Below are 14,365 nucleotides of genomic sequence, written 5' to 3' on the forward strand. Positions count from 1 at the left end.
GTCCGGGGAGGCCGCGCCCCTGCCCGGCCCCGCCTTGACCCTGCGCCGGGCGGAGCCGCGGCCGCGAGCCGTGCCACGACAGCCCCGCGCCGCCCCACCCCTTTAACGCCGCGGGGTGGTGCCTTTGAGTGACACGTCGCGCGCCCAATGGTCGGAGGCCACTCCCGCCTCCGCGCCGCCTTCACCAATAGCAGCGCCGCGCGGGCGGGTCTTTCGCCGCTCCCAACGCTTGCTTCCCTTCCGCTCTTAAAGGGGCCGCGGCGCGGCGCGGGCGGCGCCGCTGCGCTATGCGCGGGCGGCCATGCGATGGCGGTCGGTGGTTCTGGGGCTGCTGCTGCTGCGGCTCGGGCTGCAGGCGCTGCTGGCGCTGCTGCCCGCGTTGGCCCGCGGGCTCTGCCTGCACCCGCGCCTGCCCTGCCCCGGCCCGCGGCCGCCCGCGCTGCCCGGCCCGCCTCCGGGCGCTGCGGGCCGCGGGCCCCGGCTGTGGGGCGCTGCGGCGGGCGGCGATGAGTACGAGCGGCGCTACAGCGGCGCCTTCCCGCCGCAGCTGCGGGCGCGGCTGCGGGACGCGGCCCGGGGCATGTTCGTGTTCGGCTACGACAGCTACATGGAGCACGCCTTCCCCCGCGACGAGCTCGACCCGCTGCACTGCCGCGGCCGCGGGCCCGACCGCCGCGACCCGTGAGTGCGGCCGGGCAGCGGGGCCCGGGGGGGAGCGGCTGAGGGGGAACGGCTGAGGGGGGGACCGGGGTTGGGAACGGCGCGGGGCTGGCATCGCTCCGTGGGTGCCTCCCTGCGGGTCAGGCTGGGCCCAGCCACGGGACAGTTGGTCATGGCCATAAGATAAAACACAGCAAGTTCCACCTCTGTATGAATCAGGAACAGTTTGGGTGGAAGGGACCCTAAAGCCCACCCAGTGCCAGCCCTGCCATGGCAGGGACACCTCCCACTGTCCCAGGCTGCTCCCAGCCCCAGTGTCCAACCTGGCCTTGGGCACTGCCAGGGATCCAGGGGCACCACAGCTGCTCTGGGCACCTGTGCCAGGACCTGCCCACCCTCCCAGGGAACAATTTCCTGTTAATATCCAGTATAAACCTATTCCCCTAAAGTTGGAAGCCATTTCCTCTTGTCCTGTCACTCCAGTCCCTCTCTGTATTTCTTGTAGTCTCCTCTCAGGTACTGGAATGAACTCTCCATAGTGGGGCAGAGCTGTGGAACAGCTGCCCGAGGAGTCATGGAGCCTCCCCTTTTGGAGACATTCCAAATCTACCTAGATAGTTCCTGTGTCACCTGCTCCAGGTGACCCTGCCTGCACAGGAGGTTGGACTGGATGATCTGCACAGATCAATTCCAGCCTTAACAATCCTGTGATTCTGCTCTTCCAGCTCCAACCTGAACATCAATGATGTGCTGGGGAACTACTCCCTGACTCTGATCGACGCGCTGGACACGCTGGCGGTGAGTCCTTGGTGTGGGGACACTGCCCTGGCCACACTGGGACCTGTCCTGACTGGGGCAGCTCCCCAAGGCTTGCCCAGGTGCTGCAAACAGCTGGATCATGAGCTAACAGCTGGATCATAAACCAGAAGTGTCACGTGGGGTAAGAGAATGAGAGTAGTTGGAGATGTGATGTCAGCAGAGATTTCCAGAAGAGACAGAGGGAACTTTGGAGTTCCTCCCCAAGGTTCAGATGAGATCTCTTTGGGATAAGCCCAGGGTGGGTGGATTTGAGCTGGAACTGCTGTGAGTTGCTGAGAGGTCCATCAGGAGGAGGGTTCATTGTGTGCACAGTGGCTGGAAGAGCCCTGGTTGTTTCACTTGGCAGAGAGGGCCTGACTGACACACAGTTCTGTGTGAAGCAGTGAAAGGGAAGAGGGGAAAACCTGTAAAGCTGCTTCTCACCTGCGTTTCTGATAAAACTGGAAGATGACATGAGGAGCAGCTCATTTCTGTGTTTGTGCCAGAGTATGGGGTCATGAGGAAGAGCATTTTCAGAGACCCCAGCAGGTTTCACTGTTCTCATCTGTGCAGCCAGGGCAGGTTTTTGATGTGCTGGAGCCACAGGGGTGTGTATCTCCTCTGGCTCTTTGGGATATAAAACCCTTTCCATTCCACCCTGGGCTGCAGCAGTGGTGAGGAGCTACTTGAGCAGGGCAGCTCTGAGCAGAACTGAAAGCAGAAGTGAGGGAAATGTTGGGTTTTGCTGAGAGAGAAGTTTGGGATCTGTGCTACGTGCCTGGTAACGGTGCCTTCCTTGTCCTCCATCACCAGTGGGGCAGTGCTCAACTTCTTTTCTCAGATGTGAAGGTTCTGGCTGCTAAATCTCCTGTGTTTGAGAAGCTGCTGCATGGGGCAAGCCTGTTCTGCTCCTCATTGCTCAGACCAAACATGTGATGCTTCCCCACTGGGTCTGGGTAATGGAGACAGCTGGCAATGCTTTGCTTAAAAATTTAAGTATGTCTCAGCCTTTTCATGAGCTCAGGCAAGCAGGAACCTGTGTTTTCCTTCCACATTCCTGCTCCCCAAAGCTCAGACTGAACTTATCTCTCTCTCTGGATGCAGTGCAAATCACATCCTGGGTTAGACCTGTGGGAAGCAGGCACAGGGGAACTCCTGGATGTGCAGTGCTGGGTCAGGAACCTGACAGGTTGGACTGGCCTTTGGTCAAATAAACATTCAATCAAACCTCATTGTTCTGCAAGCTGTGTTATGTTTTAAGCTAAGCTTAACTCTTGAGCTCACAGTTCAGGCAGTTTGAGTACTCAGTGTGCTAAATCTGACTGCTGGGCTAAGATGTGAACTTGCCATTCTCTTCCCCAACCCTCTTCTGAAGCAACAATTGTACAAACTGGCTTTGTTTTTCTGTGAAAGGTAATGGGAAACTCCTCAGAATTCCAGAAGGCAGTGAAGTTGGTGATTGACACAGTTTCATTTGACAAAGACTCAACAGTCCAAGTTTTTGAGGCAACAATCAGGTATGTGGTGCTGTGGTTCTGTCTTTAAAGGTCAAAGACTTGGTGTGTGTAGTTCACAGCAAAATCATTGATTATAAGCTCTTTGGCAGGCTTTGTTCCCTAAATGGTTCCTCAAGTAAGCTGTTTCTTAATCTTCTATGAAAATATTCCATCCTTTTGTATAGGAAACTATTTTAATCAGTCCAGTGTGACCTGGAGCAGTGAGACAGTGGTTGGCTCAGTGCTTGCAGACTCTGAGACTCAGATCTGTGCCCAACAAACAACCCTGGGACAGCTTTTCCCTGCTCTGTTTTTGGTTCATGGGCTTCTGCTCACTTTCACTTTCATTTTAGATGAAAAAGACTCTTCTGTGTTGGAAATGGGTTTAGATACTGTCTGATTTTAAAAGGTTTTGTTTTCTGAGTGCCTCAAGCAGTGTTTATTCCTGCTTCACTTGGCTAGGCTTTCTCTTTTCTGAGTACTAAGTTTATGTAACACCCTTCCTGCCATTTGCAGGGACTAGGAGGTCTTCACTCCTAAACAGATTTGTTACAAGAACTCTGGGTTAGGTAAATTTTGCAGAACCAGGTTTTGGAACTGTGGCTGACAGCAGTGTGACTTCTACATGTGTTCACTCCTGCTGGGGGAAAACCAGGTCCTTTTGTGTAGTGCCTGTAAGGAGCACAAAGTAATAGTTCTGTCAGACATGACAGCAGTAAGGTGTTTGGGTGAAGAGTGAGCTTCAGAACAGACTGAAAACCTGAACTTTCCTTTTCCCACAGGGTTTTGGGAAGCCTGCTGTCTGCCCACATCATAATTACCGACACCAAGCAGCCCTTTGGTGACATGACCATTAAGGATTATGACAATGAGCTGCTGCACTTGGCTCATGACCTGGCAGTGAGGCTGCTGCCAGCCTTTGAGAACACCAAAACTGGCATTCCCTATCCTCGGGTGAGTGACACTGCAGCCCTGGGGACACAGGCTCACAGCACTGTTTCACCTGTCCTGCACCTTCCATCTTGTGCCCTTTTATGTGCACTTGGGGTATTGAGCCTGCTCTAAGTTATTCTGAAGTGACACAGGGGAAACTGCCCTGGTGACATGGATAGTACAAGTTGCTCCTTCTGTCTAGTAAATGTTTTCCCTGGGCTGATTTTCACAGTGTTTGTTGTTCCCTGTGGGTCAGGAGTCATTTGTTCCTGTGCTGGTTGGCTGGAGCATCCCTGCCCTGTGTCACACAGCAGCAAACAATACTGTCATTAGCTAGGAATACTGCAAAGGCAAAGAGGAGGAAAGTGACTCCATTGGTGACTTGCTACTAAAACAATTATATTAGAATAAAACTCTTCTGAAATATTTATCATACTGGGCTTGGAATTTGTCATTTTCCTGAAGACTGCTCAGTGGGTTCTCAATACTCTGGGATTCTTGGATGCTGCAGCCTCTTGTTTGAAGCAGATGTAGTTGGCAAGGAGGAGGATGTCACTACTACTGGAACAATCCTAAACTGCAAAACTATAATGAGCACTTGCCTGGCTGCTCTTAATTTCTGAAGACAGCAGCACTGCATTTCCCTCTGTAGAAATGTGAATTTTCACTTCTGTTCAGGGCCTGGAAAAGCAGCTGAGGGTGCTGTAACTTCCCTTCAGCTCCCTGTTCCTTGGGAAGGGGAGGAGCATCCACTGAGGAAGCTCTTGGTTTCACCAGCACAAACTGAGGGGCAGCAAAGAAGGAAAAGCCTGAATGTTTAGTGGAAAGCATGAAAAAGTGAAGTTTGCAAGGGTTAGCAAGTATAAGAGAAAAATGAGGCTTGCCCACTTTAGGCTTGATGTTGTAAAGCTGGGAGAAGAATGTCAGGAATTCTACAGGAAGGTTTTCCAAGTGTGCTGGTTTTGTGTCTCTGTGCATGGTCCATGCTGCACATTGTGCACAAACCACCAGCAAGGCTTGTTCCTAAAGGGGAGGGTGCAGCCTGCCTGTCCCTGTCCACAGGTGAACCTGAAGAAGGGGGTTCCTCCAGACAGCCACAATGAGACCTGCACAGCAGGAGCTGGATCCTTGCTGGTGGAGTTTGGGATCCTCAGCAGGCTGCTTGGAGATTCCACGTTCGAGTGGGTGGCCAGGAGAGCTGTGAAGGCCCTGTGGAGCCTCAGGAGCAATAACACTGGACTGCTGGGTAATGTCTGGGTGCTGCTGTGTCCTCAGGTGTCCTCAGCTTTTCCTTCTGCTCCCTCTGTAGCTGTTCAGTCACGTTCTCCTTGTGTACCCAGGGCTTGTGTTGAACTAATGGCATTTTGGGGCTTTCCAAGAAAAATGGAGTCTCTGAAAGACTCCTTAGGGCACAGGTTTTCAACTCAAATTTTTCACAAAACTGGGGAATGGAGCTGAAGGCCCTGATTTGTGTCCCCATTAATATAATTCAGATTGGCAGATGACTCAAAGTACTTAAAATAACTGCATGTGTGTGGGTGTTCCTCAGATGAATGCACCACTGTAACCTCATCTGATGTTCATCTTTGATTCTTCCTTCTTGGGAATTTCTGAACGTGTAACATTCCGAGTCTTGACTGGATTGTTTCTCTCTGATATACTCAGCAGCCTCAGACTAAACTTTCTGTTTGTTCTGAAAGGAAATGTTGTGAATATCCAGACTGGTCACTGGGTTGGAAAGCAGAGTGGAGTGGGAGCAGGGTCAGATTCGTTCTATGAGTACCTGCTGAAGTCCTACATCCTCTTTGGGGAAAAGGAAGACCTGGAGATGTTCAACTCTGCTTATCAGAACATTCAGAACCACTTGAGGAGAGGGTATGTGATTCATGTCAGCATCAGTTCCTTGAGCAGTGAATCCTCCAGCAGGATCTGAAGCACATCTGTTTGTAGTGCTTTGTGTCAGGCTCTAGAAAATCCATTCTCCTTTTTACTGTAAGAAGCAAAATCTCTTTTCCATGGCAGTCTCCTCATTCCTCACAACTGATGGGGTGCAGAGAAGCCAGACTGCTTCCTGTCCCATTTATAAATGTTAAGGCTGAGAAAAGTCTGGCTCTGCAAAAGGAATTTATTAAATTGGCTGCTTTGTTCTTCTGAAAGCCTGATCTGCCTAGCATGACTTTTTGGTAGAAATTCTGCTGGCAGAGCTCTAAGATAGGGATGTTAATTCATCCCTCTATGCATTAACATCCCTTTATGAATTAACTCATCTGAGGGTGTGGCAGTGTTTGGGTCCCTTTCACAAGGAGCCCAGCAGAGCAGAGCAGTGGCTGCCTGAGCTGTGGAGGTGTGCTGTGTGCTGCCCAGGCAGAGGCACTGCCCTGCATTGTTCCCTGCATTGTTCCCTGCAGCAGGGAGGCCTGCAATGAAGGAGAAGGGGACCCTCCCCTCTATGTCAACGTCAACATGTACACGGGCCAGCTGATGAACACCTGGATTGACTCTCTGCAGGCCTTCTTCCCTGGGCTGCAGGTGAGCTTTCCTTCTGGGAAAGGCCCATCCTAGTCCTGGGCTGGGAGTGAGTCTGAGTCCTGAGCTGAGCTCCCACCTGTGGCTGTGCAAAGAGTTCAGTTCAGCTCTGCTTTAACACAGCTATGTGGGGAGGCCTGGCCTGCTCTCTGCTAGGTCTGAGACTTTCAGCTTCCCTCTTTTAGCCTCTGCACTTGTATTCTGTGCTGTGAGGCTCTGCTAGAGCTTGTACTGCAAAGAATGAATACATTAGTACTTTTGGGGGGTTGTTTTCTGTGTTTTCTGGGAGAAGAGCTGTTTTAGGTGCCACATTCTCATCTCTGCTGGCCTGCAGCACTAAGTGTGTGTATCTCTGGCTGCTCTGGTGCCCAGGTGCTGATAGGAGATGTGGAAGATGCCATTTGCCTCCATGCCTTCTATTATGCCATATGGAAACGCTATGGGGCTCTCCCAGAGAGGTACAACTGGCAGCTGCAGGCCCCAGATGTTCCCTTCTACCCACTGAGGCCAGAGCTGGTGGAGTCCACATATCTTCTGTATCAGGTATCTGACTTCCCTGAGCTGCACACCATGGCTGGGCCAAAATGCTTTTGTTCAGAAAGTCACTTGATCCCCCTGACCTCTGGCCAGCTGAATTTTGGCAGCCCTGGAGCTGCCTCTTGTCCTGTGGAGTCTCTGGGCAGGCACTGCAGTGTTGTGCAATGTTGTTGCTCTGCTGTTTGCTTCAAAACCAGCCTTTTTTAGAAGGCAGGCAAAAACAACACTAACCAACATTTTCTAAAAGCTGCTGCCAGATTTTTACAAGGCAGAGACCTGTGACTGCTCAAGCAAAATTGTTGAAGTTAAATGTAAGAGCTTTCCTTGCAATACTGCCCAGGCACAGATACAATAAACTAAAATAACTGTCTGCCTACAAGGAAGGGATCAGAGAGTTTGGATTTACTGCAGGTTTTCTAGGATTTGCACTAAAGCAAATGTGAGAAGCTTGCACTGGCTAATCCAAGTCATGCTCCTATAAAGATAAGTTTGCTGTGATACACAAGACTTGGTACCAATAGGCCTTTGTTGTGTTATTTTTACAGGATTTCAAAATTGCTGACTCTAACTCTTGTCTGTCTTCCCTATTTAGGCCACAAAGAACCCATTTTACCTTCATGTGGGAATGGATATTCTGCAGAGTTTGGAAAAATATACAAAAGCAAAGTCAGTCTTCAATGTTCTTTTCTTCTCTCAGTGCTATATATCTACCTTTTATTATACAAATATTGTATAGAATCCAGTCTGCCACATGTAGGTAAACCAGAAAAGCCAGCCCTCCTTGAAAGCCACAAGTGATGATTTATTTCTTGAGCACTTCTTTCTTTCCCATCTGAAAATGAAATTATAGTCCAGTGGCAACTTTATACCTTTGGAATTTTATCACTGCCTTTCAAAATGCATTGTTGATGATCAGCTGCTAAAAACTGCTGAAAACAGTAGTTGGGAATTTTCCTAGGGATCCTGCAAGATTATTTCTCACCTCCTGGTGTTTAGCTGAACTGAGGGATGGCCCCTAAGGCAGGTGCTGTTGAGTATCAGCATCCAGCTCAGTGAATCCTGACTTTAATACTGAGCAGCTGAACTTCTTGCAAGGCTCAGGGGGAAGACAGTGAATTTTTATTCCTTGTTATTAATTGGCTCATTTTCTAGACAAATGTGTGCTGACTGGCCAGGTCAGACATTGCTGGTGAGTGGGGTCCAGGTGATCACAGACCCCTCAGCACCAATAACCAGTGAGTGTTGCACAACACAGCTGTTCCATCAGAGCTTCCCCCCTGGCAGCTGGGATGCTCTGAAGTGAGGGGATGTCTGGGCAGCTCTTGGAGAGCAGGAGAGCTGGAACTGAGCCCAAGCCCTGTCCCTTGTTGCAGGTGTGGCTATGCCACGTTGCACCACGTGGTGGACAAGACCAAGGAGGATCGAATGGAGAGCTTTTTCCTCAGTGAAACCTGTAAATATTTGTACCTGGTACGTGTGTGCTCCTCACTGCTAAGGCACTGCACAACAATGGCACAGGGGGGCAGGAGGTTATTAATTGTTAATTAGAAACCGGGTTGAGGGCAGGGTATCCTTAATGACAACCTGCTGGGCTCTGGGGTTTGTGCATTGGGGTCGTTCAGGCTGAGCTCCTCTTCTGTGACTTCACCCCACTCTCTGAGCTGGGGCAGCTGTCCAGGTGTGGTTCCTGCACCTGGAGTGCTGCAGCTCTTTGGGAAGAGGGGAAAGGAGAGGGAGCAGGACTGGAGGGAGCTGCTGCTCAGCTCTCAGCTAAGTGCTGCTTGCAGCCCTCCCCCCTGGGGCAGCCTCTGCTTTCTCCCTGCTGGGCTTTGGCATTCACAGGAGAAAGCATTTGGGCTGACATTGCCTAAGCCCCTGTTCTCAATCTCCTTTAGTCTAGAAAACCAAATAAATCTGTGCCTGAGTGGATGCCAGCCTAGAAATGCCTCACAGAGCAGCTTAGAAAAATAAGGGCGCTTTAAGTTATGTGAGAAGTTTTTCTTCTGCTCTCCTCTTCTAACTGCTCAGATCAATCCCTTGCATTAAGACTATTTATTTCCATTTGCTCCAGCATTATTTAGCACTAAAAGGTATTTTTGTGGGATCCTTCAAAGAGTGAGTACCTGTTCCCAACTGCTTGTTACTGGGAGGTGGAGGATGGGGCACACCTGCAATGCCTGTCTCTGCCATCTCTCCCTCAGCTGTTTGATGAAGAGAACCCAGTGCACAGGTCTGGGAATAAGTTCTGTTCTCTGCTGGTGTAGTACAATGCTTGTCTCTGGTATCTCTCCCTCAGCTGTTTGATGAAGAGAACCCAGTGCACAGGTCTGGGAATAAGTTCCTGTTCTCTGCTGGTGTAGTACAGTGCCTGTCTCTGCCATCTCTCCCTCAGCTGTTTGATGAAGAGAACCCAGTGCACAGCTCTGGGAATAAGTTCCTGTTCTCTGCTGGTATAGTACAATGCCTGTCTCTGGTATCTCTCCCTCAGCTGTTTGATGAAGAGAACCCAGTGCACAGGTCTGGGAATAAGTTCCTGTTCACCACTGAGGGCCACGTGGTGTCTGTGGACGAGCGGTTCCGGAGCTCGCTGTGGGAGGACATCCTGCCTGCAGGGGAGGGCAGCCTCAAAGCCAAACCCTCCGAGCTCAAGGCAGCCAACTTCAGCTCCAACGTAAGCAACACACAGGCTGCTGCTGCCTGGGCTTGGGGAGGGGGCAGCCAGCACACACAGAGCCTCTGGGAGGGCTGCTGTACAGAGTTCCCTTTAGAAATGTCAAACACCTGAGGAGCTCCCCTGAAAAGCACTTTCAGCAGCAGCATAAATGGGATCATGTGGGGGTTGCTGGTGAAGGTGAAACCTCTCCCCTTTAAAGTGTTTTGCAGCATTTTTTTTTTTGTTCTTTGTTAATTTACTTGCAATTATTTTTCCTTTCCCCTTTTCTTTGCCCTTAAAACTCTCCAGTGTTGCTGTCAGGGGCAAAGGGAGAAGCAGAGGGTCCTCTAAACCAAGCTTTGTCTTCCTCAGTGTGGTTTTGGGGAATGGAAAGGGGACCTTTCTCAGCAAGGCCTCAACTGACCCCAGAACTGTGGCTCCAATGCCCATCACCAACCAAACCAGATCTGGTTTAATCCCAGAATGCTGGAGTTGAAAGGACCTTAAAGATCACCTCATTCCACCCCCATGGGCAGGGACACCTGCCACTAGAGCAGTTAAGGACAACTTTTGAAAATATCTCCTGGTGGGTTCTGGTGTGGCTCCTTCCCTCCTCCCCACAGAGCTCCAGGAAAAGAGCATTATTTTAAACGTTCACAGTTGTCATAGTGAAGGAGATCTCAGTTGCACAACAAGCTGTGCTGTGTGTTTGGAAGCTGCAGCCTGCTTGAGGAAACACTTGCTGCTCATTTATGGGATTGGTGCTGCAAGTCTGCAGAGAACCAGGGAAAGTTGGAGGAAAAAGTGTTATTGGGTACAGTTTTCTGTCCTGGGAGGATCTGAAAGGATTGCAGAGGGGGTGGGCTTGCCTGGGTTTGGATCTGAGTTTTTAAAAGGATGTAAATTTTCTCAACAGTGTAACAGAGTCCCTGATGAGAGGAGGTACCTGCTGCCCCTGAAGAGCAACTACATGAGGCAGATCGACAGAATGGTGGGGCTGATCTGAGGGACTCTGCAGGGGAACTTGGGGGAGCTTGGCATCCTCTGCAGACATTCCTCCCCTTCAGCTGCTCCCTGCACAGGCTGGGTCCCCCAGGTGTCCCCCAGGTGTCCCCCAGGTGTCCTGGGCCTGTGGTCAGCCCTGGACACCAAGGAGATGGAGCTCAGTCCTCCGAGCTGGGGTAACCTCCCGTGCCACCTGAACAAACAGCTCTTGTTTCAAGACTTTCTATGAGAAATGTTGTTGCAAATGAAGGCTGAATATATTTCAAAAGAAAAAGAAGGCAAATTGGCCTGTGCCACTTAGCTACCTCCTTGTAGCTGTGTTACAAATGTCCCTCTAGAGCAGGGTCTGCTGTTTAATTTGAAATGATCTCGGGGCTTGGGGAACGAGTGGGGAAGTGCAATTTTTTACACCAAGTTGAATTATTGAATTTTTCTGACTAGCAATACACAACCTAAAGGTCTGCTCAGGTAGGAACCCACTGGGTTTGCTGAAACAAAACTGCTCTGTGTACTCTTGGAAAGATCACTGCTGGTGGTGTGAGAGCTGCTGGTAGAGTGTGGCATCCCTCACAGCCACGGCTGATAGAAGCTGCAGGGCTGTGAGAGGCTGTGGCTGCAGAAACCAGTGACCAAACCAATCCAGGTGCCTTTTTGGAAGGGAAGGGGGGGAGGGAAGGTGGAATTGCAGAGCCACTCAGGCAGAAGTTCCCAAAGTTTCCTCGTTTGCCAAGTTTTCAGTGCCTTTTCAGGAGAGATGCTGCTAAGAACTGGTGTCACAGTGCATGAAGAACAAACTATTTCACATTCCTGACAGGATTCATGTGTTAGTGCCTTAAGTTCTCTTCACTAGCAGGGAAAACTGAGCTTCCTTTGGAAGATGGAAAAGTATTTCTGATGAGCTGGTTGCAAAATACAGTGGAACCTAAAGTCACCTAGAAAGAGGTGTTTGGAGTTTTTTTGAAAAATGTCTGTGAACTTTCAGGAAAAAGGGAGTTAAGGGCTTGAGGGGTGACAACAAACTGAGGCCAAAACAACTATTTTAAATATACCAAGCTGGGTTTTTTTCCTGGTGGTTGTTTGTATACTTCTAACTTTTGACTACAGTTGAAGTAGTAGAATGTTATTTTTGGGTTAATGACTTTTAAATTGAGGCATAAATACGAGGGCAACTTGACCTGCTGTATTTTCACCTTCTTGCAGCAACATTGGTTTTCATAAACCACGTGTTGCAACTCAAAACATTTCTAATAAATCTGAAGTTTGTGCTGGAGAGGTTATTGTTGGAATCCTTTAATGTGCAGATGCATCTCAGGGACTTTGTTGTAGAATCTTCTATTCCGTGATTGTTGAATCTTGTATTCAGGCAAAAAAGAAATAATCATCATCAAGTCTTCTTAGTGTTACTATGTGTGTTTGAGGGGCTGAAGGGTTGGAGGGGGGAGAGGGAAATAGGTTAAAATTTCCTAAAAATATTGCAATAGATTGGGTTGCCTTGGTGTTTGAGGCAGCTGGTGATTCCAGCTCCTGTAGCACTGGCTTTGCCAAAGGTGTTCCAAGGGAAAAGAGGAACTCGAGGTGCTGTGATGCAGAGAGGTGTTGGCAGAGGCTCAGGCTGTGCTGCCAGCTCAGGGTGAGCAGGGCAGGAGGATGGGCAGGGGCAGAGGCACAGAGCTCTGGGCTCTCAGCTGCTGCTCCTGGGCCAGCTGGGCTCATCCAGCCCTGCCGTGAGGAGAGCTGGGGAGGGAGCCCAGCCCAGCATCCCACACTGGCTGGGTCAGCATGTGGGGATGGCCAGGACACCAGGAGGGCCAGGACAGACACACCCTGAGGGTAGGGGTGGCCTCTCCTGCTCCAGGTTTGTCCCTGACTCCCAGTTTAGCTCCCTGAGTGTGGCTGTGGCCACTCTCCCTGTGGTTGTGCTTTCTGCACTCCTGAACCCAGGGCAGGGTCCCAGCCCACAGGATCCACCCAGAGCTTGCCAGAGAGAATTCCAGGGCTGTGAGGAAGTTGCACAACTGCTTTGCCATTGTGTTTTCCTTGTGATTGCCAGGAGTAGTGAAAGGTGGCTGAGAATGAGAGCAGCCCTGGCAGGAATTGCAGCCTTCCAGGCAAACATGGTCAGCTTCCCTTGGGAATGGCTTTGGAATCTCTGCTCTGATGTGACAGTCATCTTTCCACAGGAATGCTTTTATCCTCACAGAAGCTGCTGGTAGAAGACTCTGTGTTTCTTCAGGAGCCAACTTTTCTTCCTTCTTCCTTTGTTCTAAAACTGCTTGGATACTTTTTTCTCTGTAAGGACAGGGCACCTGTTGTGCACTAAGATGAGAGCTTTTGTACAAGTCAATGGCATCAAAATGGAGCTGATAACTGTGCTGGAATCATTTGCTGAAATGGACTCTTGTATTTCTTGGTATCATGTGCAATATCAAGTTTTCTGAACTGTAAGTGCCATGTATGCTTAATTGTTATTTATCCATGAAGTATTTAACTGAGGAAACTTGGAAGAGGACCAAATGTGCTTTCACGAAATGTCCTGAATTTTCAACCCTTGGCTTGCCTTTTGCAAATATCCATTAAAAAATAGTGTGTTTGACTACTCTGATGTGTGTTTGTCCTGCAGGGGATGTCCCTGCACCTTCTGTACATTGGGATTTCATCTGCTTAGAGTGGGACAATCCCATTTATCCTTCCTGCAGGAGAATAAACCCACCCCAAAGCAACAGGGCTCCTTCTTTTCTCCCCCTCTTCTCCCTTCTCTCCATGAGGGTTTGGGGACAGCTGAGAGCAGGGACTGGTGTGGGATAAGTGAAGTGTGGCACTTCATGAGCAGGTCCTGACCTCCCTGCTGGGATTCCCAATCCTTTGTCCTATCAGCCCATGGAAAACCTGGAATTGTGCACCAAGAGCCTTGCTGGGCTCTCTCCAGCCCATGGAGAGCCAGCCTGGGAAACAGCTCGTGCTGGGTTTGAAACAGGAACATGGAAATGAGCTGTCTGACCATCACTTGGATTTCTTGGCTCTCCTTTGCTGCTTTTCCCTCCTGGATTTGTTTTCTCCCTGATTGGCATTATCTCTGTGCTGTTTCCTGGTTTGCAGTCCTGGTGCAGAGGCTCTTGGAGCTGGCAGGACGTTTGCTGTGTCTGGATCAGGCTCCAGGTTCCAGGGAAATGTCTCTTGAACACTGGTATGGGGATTTTGCAGTGGTTTTAAAGTTCCTCTGGGTTTTTGGATAATGAGATCTTTGCCTTGCTTTACTTTTGCTGCATTCAGACTTCCAAGAGTCAGTTCTAGAGTGTAAAGGGGCTGCAATGCTGATTTTGGGGCGAGCACCCCAGCTCTGATGGCCTTTTCCCTGTGGCTGCTCATTTAGCAGTGGAGTCTCTGCCCTGAGCTGCTGTTTGCTGACATTCCTTAGCTTCTTGTCATCTGCTCCCAGAGGGTTGAGCAGCCCTGGGTGGGACTGAGTGCTTTGCTTGCAGCTTTTTAAATTATCTCCAACAAAGCCACTCTGCCATTGCTGCTTTCCTGGGAGACTGGAGTAGAGTAAGATCGCTTGTGATACGGGATTTAAAATCCAAAAATGTGACTGAAAACTCACTCGTTTAGGCTGAAATGCACGGGACCAGCTGGGTTTCAGAGGTGTGTGATGCTGTAGCTCCGGCTGGCTCCAGCAGAGCCCTCCCTTGTGCCGCGCTTGGAGGCTCTGCCTGAGCACCGAAACCAGCGCCGGGAGAATGTGGGATGAGCACTGCCCAGA

The 14,365-nt window shown here is 50.2% G+C and overlaps 1 protein-coding gene across 3 annotated transcripts; it reads left to right on the top strand.

Moving 5' to 3' along the window:
* Positions 1–286: 286 nt before the first annotated feature.
* On the top strand, positions 287–13,204 carry EDEM1 (ER degradation enhancing alpha-mannosidase like protein 1). Of its 3 annotated transcripts, none has more exons than XM_059856860.1 (12): positions 287–681; positions 1,386–1,458; positions 2,872–2,975; positions 3,737–3,908; positions 4,950–5,133; positions 5,588–5,762; positions 6,296–6,416; positions 6,786–6,956; positions 7,543–7,616; positions 8,324–8,420; positions 9,439–9,621; positions 10,520–13,204. In XM_059856860.1, exons 1-12 carry the CDS (start codon positions 302–304, stop codon positions 10,607–10,609), a joined length of 1,824 nt encoding a protein of 607 aa, XP_059712843.1. In that variant the 5' UTR covers positions 287–301; the 3' UTR covers positions 10,610–13,204. The 3 variants fall into 3 exon arrangements, with proteins under 3 accessions (XP_059712843.1, XP_059712844.1, XP_059712845.1); XM_059856861.1 differs by having other exon boundaries at positions 6,299–6,416; XM_059856862.1 differs by lacking the exons at positions 9,439–9,621; positions 10,520–13,204 and adding an exon at positions 9,152–9,290.
* The last annotated feature ends 1,161 nt before the right edge of the window (positions 13,205–14,365 follow it).

The sequence above is a fragment of the Haemorhous mexicanus genome, chromosome 11 (assembly GCF_027477595.1).
Source record: "Haemorhous mexicanus isolate bHaeMex1 chromosome 11, bHaeMex1.pri, whole genome shotgun sequence".
Taxonomy (NCBI): domain Eukaryota; kingdom Metazoa; phylum Chordata; class Aves; order Passeriformes; family Fringillidae; genus Haemorhous; species Haemorhous mexicanus.